This window comes from Lepidochelys kempii, chromosome 5 (assembly GCF_965140285.1).
Source record: "Lepidochelys kempii isolate rLepKem1 chromosome 5, rLepKem1.hap1, whole genome shotgun sequence".
NCBI classification, from domain to species: domain Eukaryota; kingdom Metazoa; phylum Chordata; order Testudines; family Cheloniidae; genus Lepidochelys; species Lepidochelys kempii.
In genome coordinates, this window is record NC_136384.1 from 13,646,296 (window position 1) to 13,660,356 (window position 14,061).

At 41.7% G+C, this 14,061-nt stretch overlaps 2 protein-coding genes across 10 annotated transcripts in view; one reads left to right on the top strand and one right to left on the bottom strand.

Moving 5' to 3' along the window:
- Positions 1-2,027: 2,027 nt before the first annotated feature.
- The window catches only part of PIAS2 (protein inhibitor of activated STAT 2), a 54,364-nt gene continuing 42,330 nt past the window's right edge, over positions 2,028-14,061 (bottom strand). For 4 of the 9 annotated variants that reach the window (XM_073343470.1, XM_073343474.1, XM_073343468.1 and 1 more), the window contains one exon: positions 2,028-2,599. In XM_073343470.1, coding sequence (XP_073199571.1) covers positions 2,303-2,599 — 297 coding nt within the window. In that variant the 3' untranslated portion in view covers positions 2,028-2,302. Of the gene's footprint in view, positions 2,600-10,660; positions 12,741-14,061 lie in introns of those variants that run through there. The other 5 variants (XM_073343475.1, XR_012158838.2, XM_073343476.1 and 2 more) reach the window with 5 other exon arrangements.
- LOC140911119 (uncharacterized) overlaps positions 2,561-14,061 on the top strand; it is a 36,511-nt gene continuing 25,010 nt past the window's right edge. Inside the window, exons 1-3 of the mRNA XM_073343478.2 lie at positions 2,561-3,408; positions 4,873-5,005; positions 5,170-5,286. Coding sequence (XP_073199579.1) covers positions 3,247-3,408; positions 4,873-5,005; positions 5,170-5,286 — 412 coding nt within the window. The 5' untranslated portion in view covers positions 2,561-3,246. The remainder of the gene's footprint in view (positions 3,409-4,872; positions 5,006-5,169; positions 5,287-14,061) is intronic.

Here is a 14,061-nt window from a genome sequence, read left to right on the forward strand (position 1 = left end):
CTGACTTCGCCACGCTGAGCAAACAGGAAATGAAATTCAAAAGGTCCCGGGGCTTTTCCTGTGTGTCTGGCTACTGCATCGGAGTTCAAAGTGCTGTCCAGAGCGGTCACAATGGAGCACTCTGGGATAACTCCCAGAGGCCAATACCGTTGATTTGCATCCACACTACCCCAAACTTGACCCAGCAAGGTCGATTTTAGCACTACTCCCCTCATCGGGGAGGAGTACAAAAGTCGACTTTAAGAACCCTTTAGGTCGACGGAACGGGGTTCGTTGTGTGGACGCAGTCATTTTTAAATCGACCTAATGCAGCTAAATTCGACCTAACCCTGTAGTGTAGACTAGGGCTTAGTGTCTGGCTAAATTAGCGTGGGCAGTTTCTGCCTGTCTGAATTCCATATACAGTTCCAATGTTATGGAGCGCTCTTCACTTCCTATTGTAAGCTATTATGTAGTTTTGCTGTATGATGTTAGACCACCTGCAACATTTCACTGGTGAGTCAGGTGATTCATTGTTAAGTCATTGGGATGAAAGGCACTTCATAAATGTAATGATATTTGGTTAACCTTCACAATAACAGCTATTGCTAAGCAATTTTGGAAAAAAATAAGTCACAGAATAATCTAATAGAAAATGCCTGTGGAATGTTCTGATTTAAATTAATTTAAGAAAATATTTTTTTACTCTTACACAACTAGTATTTCATGTTCTAGTGTATTATTGAAGAGTCGAGTGAGCATATCATTGCTGGAGCTTATGAGTTGCATCTAGATATTTGCCTTAAAGATCTGGAAGAAGATCATGCTTGCATTCCAATCAAGGTATAAAAGGCTTCTTTTGTGTCTAGATCTGCAATGTACAGAAGATGATTACACATTAAGGATGGGATTTTCAAAGGGTATTTGATACAAATTGGGCATCTAACTTCCTTAAGCTTCTTTGAAAATACCATCCAAATATCAGACATCTTCATTTGCACTAAAACTTATTTGGCCATGGAAAAATATTTCTGTTACTAGGATTCCTTCTCACAGGATATTTCCATATTTATAAGTCCTGAGGTTTTTTCCACAGAAAATCTTGGAATCAGAAGATAATGATTCTACTTGTCAATACAGCACAGTTCTTCAGCTGCATTTTATTGTCTCAGTGAAATTAGCAGTCTGTGGTCTGTGTCAGGGAACACTTGTACTAGTGAATGAAACTGACTTTAAAGTCTACCTTGAACAAAATTACTCCTGGGGGAGTTCTGCGCCAAAAAATTAAAAATTCTGTGCACAATATTTTAAAATTCTGCAAAATTCTGCATATTTTATTTGTCAAAATAACACAATATAATCACACCAGTTTCAATTATTTTGATAATTTATTTCAAAATACTTGTTAGCAAGTATGTCTGTAACAATACAGACAAAAAAAAAGTTTTAGGAAATTTTTTTTTTTTTACAAAGATTCCTTACTAGGCATATTAATACAGAACTTTGGGTAATTCATTTAAACTACAATACAGAAAAGTATTTCCTGCACCCCTCCGAAGCAGTGCAAAGGCATGGGGAAGCCAGGGGTAATAGAGGAGCTGAGGTAGAGGGAAGGAGCCTGGGAGTGAACCCTGGAGGACTGTTGGGTGTGGGTGGGAAAAGTATGGAACAGTTTCTTTTTGGGGAGGAGATTGTTAGAGAGTTGGGAAGCCTCCCACATGCAGACACCAGCTGACCTCGAGCCTCTCCCATTCAGTCAGGCACATCTGCCCCTATCGCCAGGTGGTCCTGGAGTCCACCTCCCATTCAGCCCCTGGCTCAATGCTGTCACCCCACTTGCTCCTGAGCCTGCACCCCAGTCTGTCCACCCCACTAGCCCTTCTGAACCTCAGTCTGTGACACACATCCCAACAGCCCCATGTGCCCCACTCTGCCTCTGAACCTGGTTCCACAGGCAGATGAACGCCGTTTCTGCAGGTCAACCAGGTGTTCTGGCAGCACAGCAGCTTCTGGTGGTCGAAAGGCAGAACTGCAGGACTTCTTGGGTAGAATGTATTTTAGGGGGCGTGGGGGGAATCTGCACCGGACATGATTACTCTGTGTGTGTGTGCGCACGCGCAGTGGCATAGAATTCCCCCCAGGAGTACAAAATAAAACCTGCTACCTAAGGCAAAGAAATGATTTAGAACTTTGTTATAAAAAGGGCAAATAATACAGATGTAGGAATGACGAGACATAGTAGGTTCCTTTTGTAATTTTAGTGTAAAATGTTGGATGTTCACTATTACAATCTTATTGGAATTTATTTGCTACCTCGCAGAAATCAGACCCAGTTGTATCTTATCGTAAAACAGTCAGTGAAGAATCGAGCCAGATGTGCTTGTCCAAATCTGCCAATAAACACAACAGGCTGTATATGAAAGCTCGGCCCTTCCCCGATGGCTTGGCAGAGGACATAGACAAAGGAGAAGTCAGTTCCCATCAAGAACTGAAGCAGCGTGCCCATTACCTGGCAGAGAAATATGAGTGGGATGTTTCTGAAGTTCGTAAGATCTGGTGCTTTGGACCTGATGGAACTGGTCCAAATATCTTGGTCAATATCACCAGGGGTGTCCAGTACCTAAATGAAATCAAAGACAGTGTTGTTGCTGGCTTCCAATGGGCAACAAAAGAAGTTAAGTATGAATAATAGTTTACATGCAGGATATTATTAGATATTAAAAATCTCTGACGTTATCCAAACACCTTTTTAGCTACGGATAGAATATATATGTAACCTTTAGGAAAAGACAACTTATTTATTAGAACTGTTAGGAAATTACACAAAACTATGAACAGTTTCAGCAAAGAACAGAAAAAAAATTGAAACTCTATTTAGATGAATGATTTCTAGTGATTGTAAATGCATGGAATTCCTCCACCCAAATATTAAATAGTTTGCAGTCTGCGAGTGGTTGAACTTTGATTCCAAGTGCAGCTTTGTTGTGAAAACGCCTGTGTTCTTAAAACTTGCATTTCCATGTTGCAATGAATAGTTCCTCTATTCCTTCAGGATACCTGCTCAGTACCAAAAGAAGTGTTCATGACTCTTAAGTTGAAGGTCAAAGTGTCAGTGTAAGCACACTGTCAAATGTATTTCCACGTGAACTCCCATATCTGTAAAAACGTTCAAAGTAGTAAAAAGTGACAGTATCAAATCCACCATTTTCCTTTCAATTCTGTAAAAGGTCACTGACTCTCTTGCAGGGTGTGTTGTGTGGGGAGAACATGAGGGGCATTCGTTTTGATATCCATGATGTTACTCTGCATGCCAATGCGGTCCACCGTGGTGGTGCACAAATTCTTCCCACGGTCAGAAGTGTCCTGTATGCCTCTGCTCTTACAGCACAACCCAGACTTATGGAGCCCATCTATCTCGTGGAGATCCAGGTATGTAAGAGGGTGAGCTAGAGGAGACATGAAAGGAATGTAATTGTACAAGTACTGTTAAGAAAGTTGCACTTGCTATGGTTTTGGGTTTTTTTAGGAAGTTGGTCCTGTTTTCTGAGGATGGTAGAGTTGGAGCTGTGTGTGTCTGGAACAGGGTAGAGTTTGAGCAGTGAGAGCTACATGCATTGGGTTAAATCACACTGTTCTTCATGAACTGCCAGTGCCACTCAGTATAAGCAGCTCTATTTCTAAATATGTCTCTGTATACTTAAACAGCAGTTTTTCTAGAGTTTTGACCTACTCTGTGTCTACACTATGATCTTAAATCAACCTATATAGCCACCAGGAGCACTTCCACCAACTGAAGAGGGGCAGGCAGCAGCCCAAGCTGGGAGCCTGGGTGGCAGCCCAGCTGGGAGCCGGCTTTCTTATCAATTTCACAACTCCGACGTAAGGAACACAGTGTCTACCTAGACACTAAACACTACGCCTCTTGTGGAGATGGAGTTATGGCGGTATAGTAGGGCACATACATGGGTGGGAGCAAGGCTATAGCGTAGACACTGACATAGTTAGGTTGACATAAGCTGCCTTATGTCGACCTAACTCTGTAGTGTAGACCAAGCCTAACACTCACTTCTCTTGTTTTGTTTTGGGGAGAGGAAGGGTTCAAATTACTTTGTTTGGTAAATGCAAGACCTCAGGAAATTTCTATTTGTACTAAAAGTATGTATTACTTTCTACAGCAAAACACATACTGGTTTGCCTTTTTTTAAAAAAAAAAAGGCCCTCAAGTTCAATGCCTGCCATAATTTAGAAATGTGTAGTGGTAAAAATCCCCTACCAGAAAACACTCTAACAGCAGAGTTGCTTGAATCACATCACTTTCCCACAGTCCCCCCAGCCAAGTGAGGGCATTGCAATGAACAATTGGATCTGCTTGCTGTGGCTACTGCTGCAAAGCCGTTCTTTTTAGCACCTGAAGTAGTGCCTTGACTGTTTTAACATAGCGTTATCAGTGTGTGTCAAGCATTCTTTTAAATAATTCCATTTACATATTTACCTTAGTGTGCATTTAGTTTTAGACAAATGATGGGAGCCCTGCCTCTCACTGATCTGCCCTTTCACTAAAAGACGTAGAGAATTATTATTCTGGGGCAAAAAGTGAGCACAAGTTCTTTACTGAACACACAACCTTTGGACAGCGCTGCACAAACATATGCTGCAGTGTGGTCTATTGCAGACACAAATGACACGCTGGGGATTGTACAACCCGAAACTGGTGCAGACATTGGTGAGGAAACGCCTTGGAGAAGGGAGGCAGGCACACATAGATGTGGTTCCAGGGTGGGAGAAGAATCCAAAGGGATTGTCTGGTGCTAAGTGCTAAGAACATAGTGCTGCTATGTTCAATGACCAAGCCACTGCTATTTGTATGTAACTAAGTAACATTTTTCTTCATAGTGCCCCGAACAAGTGGTTGGAGGTATCCATGGTGTGCTGAACAGGAAACGGGGCCATGTCTTTGACAAATTCCAAATGGCAGGAACCCCGATGTTTGTGGTCAAGGCTTATCTACATGTAAATGAGTCTTTTGGTAAGGAGGCCATATTGTCTTTAGACAACTCCTTGTACCTTCCTTAAGTATGTCTGGATGGTGGGGGAGGGCTTCCAACGTGGCTGGGAGTTAATGAAATGGGACTTCTTACATCTGACTTCGTTCCTGGTATTTTTTGCATCTTCAACTCATTGTGCTGACAGGCAGCCTTCTCCGCTGGGCTTTAATGTCTTCTTGGCACCCTGTGTGGACACATGCAACTTACTCTTCTCAGCTGAGGACATTCCGGGGTGACCAGGACCCTACTTCTGTCACTAAAGGTATTTATTAAAAGCAGGATCTTATGCTCTAGCAAACTTGTGTAACACAGAGCTATACCAGCTTACCACAGCCGAGGAGGTAGCCTGATGTTTTAAACCAATAACCCAATCTACATAGCCTTACTGATTAACTTGATATTATATCCCTTTCCTTTCACTGCCCATAACTTGTCAATTTTCAGTGCGCTTTTTTTTTTTTTAAATATATATAAACTGAAACTGCCCTTTCGCAGTGGGGATGTGTTTAGTAGTGAAGCTGGAGGTTTTGCCAGCTGTGGGGCGGGGGACAAGATAACAGATGGGCTTTTGACATAGTGTGAGAAGCACATTAACTGGATAGTTCTGCTGAAATTATCAATATGAAATGAGTATTTAAAGGATCATCTTTAGATTTCAGAGTTAACATTGTAAGGAGACAATTAACACATCAGAACTATTGTTTGTGTCTCGAGATTCAGACAGACAGTACATGGGTTTCTTTGTTTCCTATTTGGAAGGTGCTATTTGCAATCAGAAGTTTGAACTTTTTCTAATGATAGGATACATTGTGGAGGTTGCACATTATTCTGCACCTTGAGCATCTTGTAGAAACCCAAATGCTGAAACAGTTGCTCCTCGATTTCCTTGGTATAGGTAAGGCTTGTCATTCTCAGCTGAGGAACTGAAGCTGTTCCAAAAACTGATATTTTCCGTACAGCTCATACTAAGTTGCATTCCCAGGAGTACTGATATCGCAGTTGGGAAGGAGCTAGTCACATGGCTGAATTGCTGCAGCTGGAAAAGAAAAAAGGAGGCAGTCGTTGTTTGGTGAAGAGGGAAAGGTGAAATAAGTTAGTCATCCTTCTTTAATAAGTATACTTACATCCAAAGTAGTTCTGATGCATGTGACTCACTCATCTAGGAGAAAGGGCAAGATCCACAAAGGTACTTAAGTCCATCATTTAGGTGTGTCTGCCATTCAGCTGCCAGCTGCATTTCTGCTGATGGGCATGTATAAAAGCCAGCAGCAGTCCTGACACTGGACCACAGCTCTTGCTGAAACCCTGCAGTTTTTCAGGCTCGTGTTCTTCACCTGTCTCCCCCTAGGGCCTGATGGTATAGGCACTCTCAGAGCACACCTGTGGGGTTAGCCCCGATCCATGAGACAGGTGTGTATGTCCAGAATGCACAATAACCCAGGAGTCAGTGTACTCTCACCTGTGATGAGGGAGTAAGGTTCAAGTCCCCAGCAGGGATTGAACCTGACTTGCCCTCAGCCCAGGTGAGTACCCTGCATGTAATGGAGGGGTTCTCTTCTCCCCCATCCACCTCCTCTTCTTAGCATTTCACTCATGGCTAATTTAGGCAGCTCCCCATTCAGCTTGCTAGCTTCTGCGGTGCTTAGGTCTCCCCTGTGCATCGTACAATGAATACGGGTGCCTAAGTCGAGGCTGAGATTCCACCAGGAAGTTAACCATTACAATACAGTTACTAGTCGTTCACTTGTAATTACAGTTAGGTGAAAAGTAAACAAGAGGTTAATGTGCTCAATTAGAAACCTGGAAAAAAACAAAATGGTAAACTTCAGGGTGGTCAGTTTCCCAGAGGTTGTAATTGGGACAGCATATGTACAGCACTGTACCACACAAGACTTCCTAGCTGTTGGAAAGGAAGGGTTGAGCTAGGACTGCTCCACCCTATCCCCTAACCTTTTTTCTGATTTCATGGCTGTTGCTTTCCACTAAGAAACCAGCACAGAGCAACCGATTGCAGCAGGAGCACAAGCGGTAGGTGTGAAGGAAGGATTAGAGGTGCCAGACTCCTGTGTGAAGTAACCAGGTGCCTTGTGTGATTGTCACTGATGTTCTAAGAATTAAACAGTGGACAATGAGGGGATTACAATACAACACTGGCTATTGTAATGGTTTAACATGCTTTCTAATCACGCTCTTGCCCAAGTTGAGCTTAGCTTCTCGGTGTTTACACACTTAGAAAGGAGAGGCTCTCTCTTGTTCCGGAACTGGAGTTCAATGTTTTGTCTCTCTGAGTATTCTGCTCTAGAGCCAAACACACCTCAAGAATCTCACTCCACTGTGCCATTCTAGCAAAAAACTATTCAATCCACAGTAGGGCTTCCAACTCTGCCTAGACACAGCAGGTATGACTGGCTGACTTTGCTTTCCTCCTCCCCAGGTTTCACTGCTGACTTGAGGTCCAGCACTGGTGGTCAAGCTTTTCCACAACATATCTTTGATCATTGGCAAATTTTGCCTGGAGATCCTTATGATACAACTATTAGTCTTTGGCAAGTTGTGGCTGAAATATGCAAGCGCAAAGGCTTGAAGGAGGGTATTCCACCTCTAGACAACTTCTTAGATAAGTTGTAACCACCTTCTCTGTTTATCATGTTACAATGCCCAGTTTCACCTTGTTACATTTCCTCAAAACCAGGAAGGAAGTAGTAAGCTTTGAGAATATCACATTGAATACAAACAATCCAGCATATTGCAATTATATCATGTTCATTCCCCCCCCCCAAAAAAAAACCTGAAAAAAAAAAAGTTATGTTGACTGACTAGAGGGGTTATTTTTGTAAGCAGGCCACTCAGTAGTTACCTACAACTTTCACAAAAGAGATTATTTCCATTAACACGTAGTCTGTTTCAGAACTGTCCTGATGTAGAAAACAGTGGAGGCAGCTGCTTTACTATAGAATTATGCAGGAATTCTTAACTAAATTTAAGTTTTTCTTCTTAGTCCCCTTAAAGCTAATAATCTATTTCACTTACCCCTTTGAAAACGTACATGTTCTTGATGATATAGTGAAAGTGATCTTAGAAACCAAGCCTTTTAACACAAGATTAAAGTTTTGAATGAACTTAGATTATCTATTTTGGTATTAGGGAAACTGAAGTAGACAATTAGAAAAAACAGCCCCCAATTTCTTACTAGCCTGTTCCAGTTTCTGAAAGAATTTAATAATGTAACTAAAAAGGTGTTTGGGAAAGCCTTCACCCGAGCTGCTCCAAATAATAGCCATCATCAGTTTGTGGGGGTGAGGCTAGTTTTGCTTTTATCTACCACTATTTTCTCTACCCCTCAGAGTATGTAATAATGTAGGGATTTTTTTTTTTAAAGTGGTAGAAACTACTTTCCTCTAGCAGCTGAACAGTATCTGGCTCTGTTCAGTTCAATTAAGTTACACTCCAAGCAAAAAAAAAAAAAAAAAAGGTTCTTTTACAGTGGAAGCTAAATGGAAGTGCTTACATTTTATTACACTAAAAAAACCCTCAATATACATCAATCTTGCTATGAAGCGAGGAACATGCTGAAGTACAAAGCCTTAAATGTTCCCCCTATTGCATGGGTGCAATAAGGGTACCCTATGCTGCCCAATCCAGCATGTTCTCCAACACTGCAAACTGCGTTCCCTAGAGTACTCAAAATATTCAGTATAAACTTTCTAGCAGAAGGGTTGGTATGGCTGACATGTCAAAGCAGTCTGTTAGGAACCATCCACAAATATCTTAGCTAGTAGCTGCTATATGTACATCTGTATAGTATTAGAACTGTAGCCAGCTATAATTTGTCCATGGAAGTCTTTCACTTGCATTTATGGCTCTCACTGTACTGTTGGGCCTGATATTTAGAACTATGCTTTCCTATTAATTGAATGTAAACCTTGCATAGGACTTCCATCAAAAAGTTTTGCCAGTTTTTAAAACAAAAGAAGCCCAACTTTGAAAAACTGCTGCGATAACTCATCTCATTCTACAATTACCAGTTTGCAACCAACGAAAACAGCGATGGATGAAATTGAATTACATTTGTCAAGCTAAAAATCACACACAGCTCAAACTTGACTTCCTCTCAGTGCTTCTAAACTTATCCGAGAAGAGCAGTGTTTGAAAGTGGAGACTGCATTTGCCCCAATTACTTAACATAATGATCATTGTTATATGGCTGAATAGCTCCTCTCCCCCTGCACCTGATTTTTACTAATGAAGTGTTTGCTACATACCAACTAGTGGTGCCAAGGAAATACTTCAGTTCTGTTATAAATTCCATTACTGAGTCTCTCACAAAGAATGTACTGTTGAGAAACTGAGCACTGATCAAAGCATGAAAGCTGAGAGGGATTATCCCTTCTACTACAGCCTCTGTAGGGAGCTCTGTCTGTCAGGATACATTGGCCATCATGCACCCATGACGCAGCCCACCGTTACCTGCTGCGCTAAGTTGGAGTGGGTTTGCCAGGTGAGTCATTTTTTCTTGTCCCTGGTTGCAGAGCAGCCCTCTGGAGCCCCTTGTATACTAGTATATCCCCATGGTAGCTCTAATTTACACTCGGCCCACAGCAGGTTTCCTGCCAACCAAGCATTGGGCAGAGGGAAAAAGTGTGGCTTAAAGCCACCTTTTGCCTCTTGGGTATGTTTGGTGCTGGGACTCCTGGAGAAGTGGCACAATCTGTCCTGTGGCTATGCGCTGGTGAAGTCCATTTCTCATTGCTGCACAGCCAGTTCTTAAAATCCAGTCCAGGTCAAAGGGTTGTTGTGGGCTTTTGGCTCTCCATCCAGTTTTACATACTGTAAATAATCTTCACGCAACTATACAGGTCAAACCAGAAATTTCTTTTTGGACTAGGACTAAGGTAGTTATACCACACAACTTTGGCTTCCGGCAACTGAAATCAATGCACTAGACTTCCATCTGAGAAGTGAAAAACAGACTATACTAGTTGCTGTAGAACTGCAGGCATCACTGGCAAAACCTTCTGCATAAAGTTCTCAAATTGTGAAGGGACAGCTTGTCACTTCATTTCACTGCTGCAGTATGGATGTTCCAAGCAAGCAGATGAGGCACAGGTATACTGTGCATACCCTTCCACCCTGCTCAAATGGAAGGGAGCACTGAACAAATCTGATCCTGGGCAATTCTTAAGTATGTTTCCTCAGTTATCTGCTGCTCTGAGAAAAGGAAATCTTTTTTTCTAATTGAGCAGATACAACAGACTAGGAAATTATAGAATTGCATATTGCAATTCAGTGCTTCACATGTTAGTTTATGATCCAGTGTATCAGAATACCAGTCTTGGTCACTGACTTCTACTCCAGCTGTCGTATGCACAACATGCCTCAGGTGGCACATAACCAGGATTCACCACTGAATTTAGTCTGCTGGTTGGATCGTTAGCTTCCCCGGCCCAGGCCAGGTACTGAGTGTGTGTGACAAATACTGATCCATGCCAGCATCTGCAAAGTACCAGATGTTCTTAGTACAAGAGAACTTTTAAAAATATTGTTTATCTTTAGTGTCTCAACATTAGCAGGACTATGCTATTTTTACTTCAAATATGCAATTAGTATAGAGAAAAACACTAATCACCTAAAGAAAATTAGAAACAATAAGCAGCTTGGCTTTATTAACAAATCATGCCAGAAAAAACTTGCTCATTTAATAGGTACAAAGTTAGTAAGTAGACAAAGGGAAAAGAGTAGGGGATGAACTGAAGACTGGCTGAAAGAGCATACAAAAAAGCTACAAGTAACAGGAATGCCGATAATTTGGGGTGGGAGTGGAGGATGACAAAAGGGATCTGAAATCAGCCCTGTTTTAACATCTCCTGTATTTACACTTAGTTCAAATACTATGGAAACAAGTGCCATGAGTATGGCTTTCGGAAGGCATAAAGCACACTGAACTAAATGCAACACTTCCTCATTAGTATCAAAAATAAATAAAATATATTAGGGAAGAGACAGGAAAGAATGAAAATGAGTTGTTAGGGGAAGAATTTTAAATATAGTAAATAGAAACACTATACTTGGAGAAGTTGCAATGTCAAGATATACAGACAATACCAAGATTCCAGCTCTAAAGCAAAGCATTTCCTTACCACTTTCCTGGTCTGTAACCCCTTCCAACATGCAGCACTGAGAACATCCATAGAATACTGTGTAAAATTCTGGGTACCACCAAAGAAAATATCAGGGAAGAGGAAGGCAAAGATCAAAAATATTAAAAGGGAGGGATTAGGAGGAAAGATTAATTATAGTCCTGATCAGCAAACCCTTCTAGACACTATACACAATAGGACTGTTAAGAAACCTTGCATGATTTGGCCCTATATGTATATTTTGGCTAGGCAGGGACAGTGTCTACACCTGTTTGACAATTATCACAACAAAGAAACCCTCTAGTCTACCATGAAGTTTAACAAGGAGTAATGGGCTGAAAGAGTAAAGAAAGTTTCCCAAACGTAGTGTCAAACTGTGCAGTAGCCAAAAAGGCGGGTGAAGCCGTTTGAATCATTTAAAGCTCAACTAGACAAAGCTTTGGCAAATATGCACAGAGAACAATCCTGCACTGGACCAAAGACAGACTAGACAGATAAGTAACTACTTCGTGATTCCAACAGCTGCACTGAAGGACACAGTTTAGTTTTATGAACTAGTATGGGTAGGCAATTACATGAAGGAAGAAAAAGGATTTCATCGTCTGAACAGGGTTTTTTTGTTTGTTTTTTTACTTTCCACCTTATAGAAGAGGCCTGGCCAGAAGTTAAAGGACCAAAGCCAGGTTCTGCATAGCAGTTTGTTTGTGAATTGAAAGCACACATTAACATCTGTATGATGAAGGGTTTGCATAGTTTTTCTCCAAAATACACAAGGAAGAACACTTTAGGAATTTGCATTCATAAGTAAATAACACAGTCCGGAACCAATTTACAGGATTTTTTCCCCCCCATGGAAGGGGGAAGAAGGGGAAAGAAGGATGTAAGGAACAAACAAATATAGCACAAATCATGGCTATTTCACAAACCTTCATTATTCTAAATGAAGTTTATTACAGGCTGCAGTGAAAGAATTCAGCAATGCAGACTTCTGCACCTCTCTCTTGTATCCAGGATAAACATATGCTGTTTTCATTCTAGAGTGGTTAAGTGCCTTCTTTATTTAAAAAAAAGTTGTTTTTTACATTATTGCTGTGTAGGAATCCATCCAACAACAAAACAAAGTCAGTTTCCCCAGAACAAGCCAAACAGTACATTTGTTCTGACGATCTTTTTTACTCCAAATATTTTATGACCGTGGGGGGAAAGGGGGGAGAGAGTTCTAATCATATCTGTTCCTACTGTAGATGTAGTTTTACTCGACTTTCAGAAGGCAACAGAATCAATCTGTCTCTTTAATAAATATCAAAATAGCTTCCAAGACACTGCAGTTCCTTCTCTAGTCATGACGAGCAGCTCTGTGCAATTACTCCTAGAGTTTTTTGCTGCCAGCGTTTCAGTCCAATGAGATGATGTCAGGAATGCTGCTCCCACTGCTGGTTATGACTCCTGTCTCACTCCTGCTTGAAGAACTAACGTGAGTGCTGCTCTCCTGGTGGCTGGTAGATGTGATGATATTGCCAGGGGTGCTGCTTGTTAAGGTTGAAGTGAGACTATCCAAAAACATAGGAGGACAGTACTGCTTGAAACAAACAATGATGCCGATAAGGAAGAGACTTAACTGCACAAGGGAAAATAAGCTCTGAGGATGCATCTTCCCTACAACAAGTTAGTTAACTACAACAGAAACTTGCTAATACATGCATAATAAGAACCAGACTTTTACAAACCAGCAAGCAAGAACACAGCAAGCAAAGAATGCATCAAAATATATTCTGCTCATTTATTTGAGGCTAGGTTAGTTTTAACAACACTTCACTACTTCTAATACATATGCTACAGAACATTTACTGGCATACTATGAAATCTTAGTACGGAGCTGTGGCAAGGTCTTGTGTTGCTATGACATCTCATAGTGGAAAATTTACCTCATAATTTGCAGATGTGCAAGTATAAGAGGGTCTCCTGTCATTTGTGTAATCACCTTATATTTACATAGCACTTTTAATCCTGAATGACACAAGAGTGCTTTGCAAATTGTGTGTCTACAAGAATCAGTTCATCCACGCCACTGAAGTGCAGCCACTTAACAGGAAGAGATACTTGACTCTAAGAACATTTTACCAATGACAAATGGGCTGTAAGTCGGATTTTTTTTTTTTGTATACTAAACTCATGCAAATTCGAAACAGGTTTCCTGAATTGGCAGAACCTCCTTTTAAACTAGCATTATTATGGTTGAATACAGGGAGGAATGTTTAAGGCACTACTAATCTCTAGCAGGTTTGAATGAGTTCATACCCAAAAGGGATCAGAACATCTTCAGTCTTTACCTACTTGATGCACTCTAAAAACGTACTATACTAGTTTTTAAATGGATTCATACTGTTGTGGTGTCTTCAAAACCATCCCACCCTGGGACCTCAGGTCACAGCAAGTGTTTGGAATCAGACTGTAATGTCTGAATTGGCTGGAGAAGTTGATTTACACCAATATATTCAATCTATATCCTGTGTGTACAGCCTCTATCAGTCCCAGCTTGGCAGCCTTTGGATCCCCAACTGAGTCCCCTGCTATAGGGTCCATCTGCAGGGACATGCAAAAAGGAGGGCAAGAGCCCCCCCCCATATGTGTGTTTCTGCAGCCTTGGGCCAGGAGAAAGTGGCAGGGCTGCTGGCTGAGCTCCTCCTGCCCCCATCCCTACAGCTGCAGCCTGCTGCTTCTCCTTCCCTGCTACTGGGAGTCCATGTTGCCTCTGCCTCCAGCCCCTGACTCACCTCAGCTGTGTCTGCAAAGCAGGCAGCAGCACTGGGACTCCAGGAGCACAGAAGCAGCAGTAGGTTGCAGCTGTAGGAGTGGGGGGAAGGGGGGAGAGAAACGACGGGGGGAGGAGGAGCCTGTGA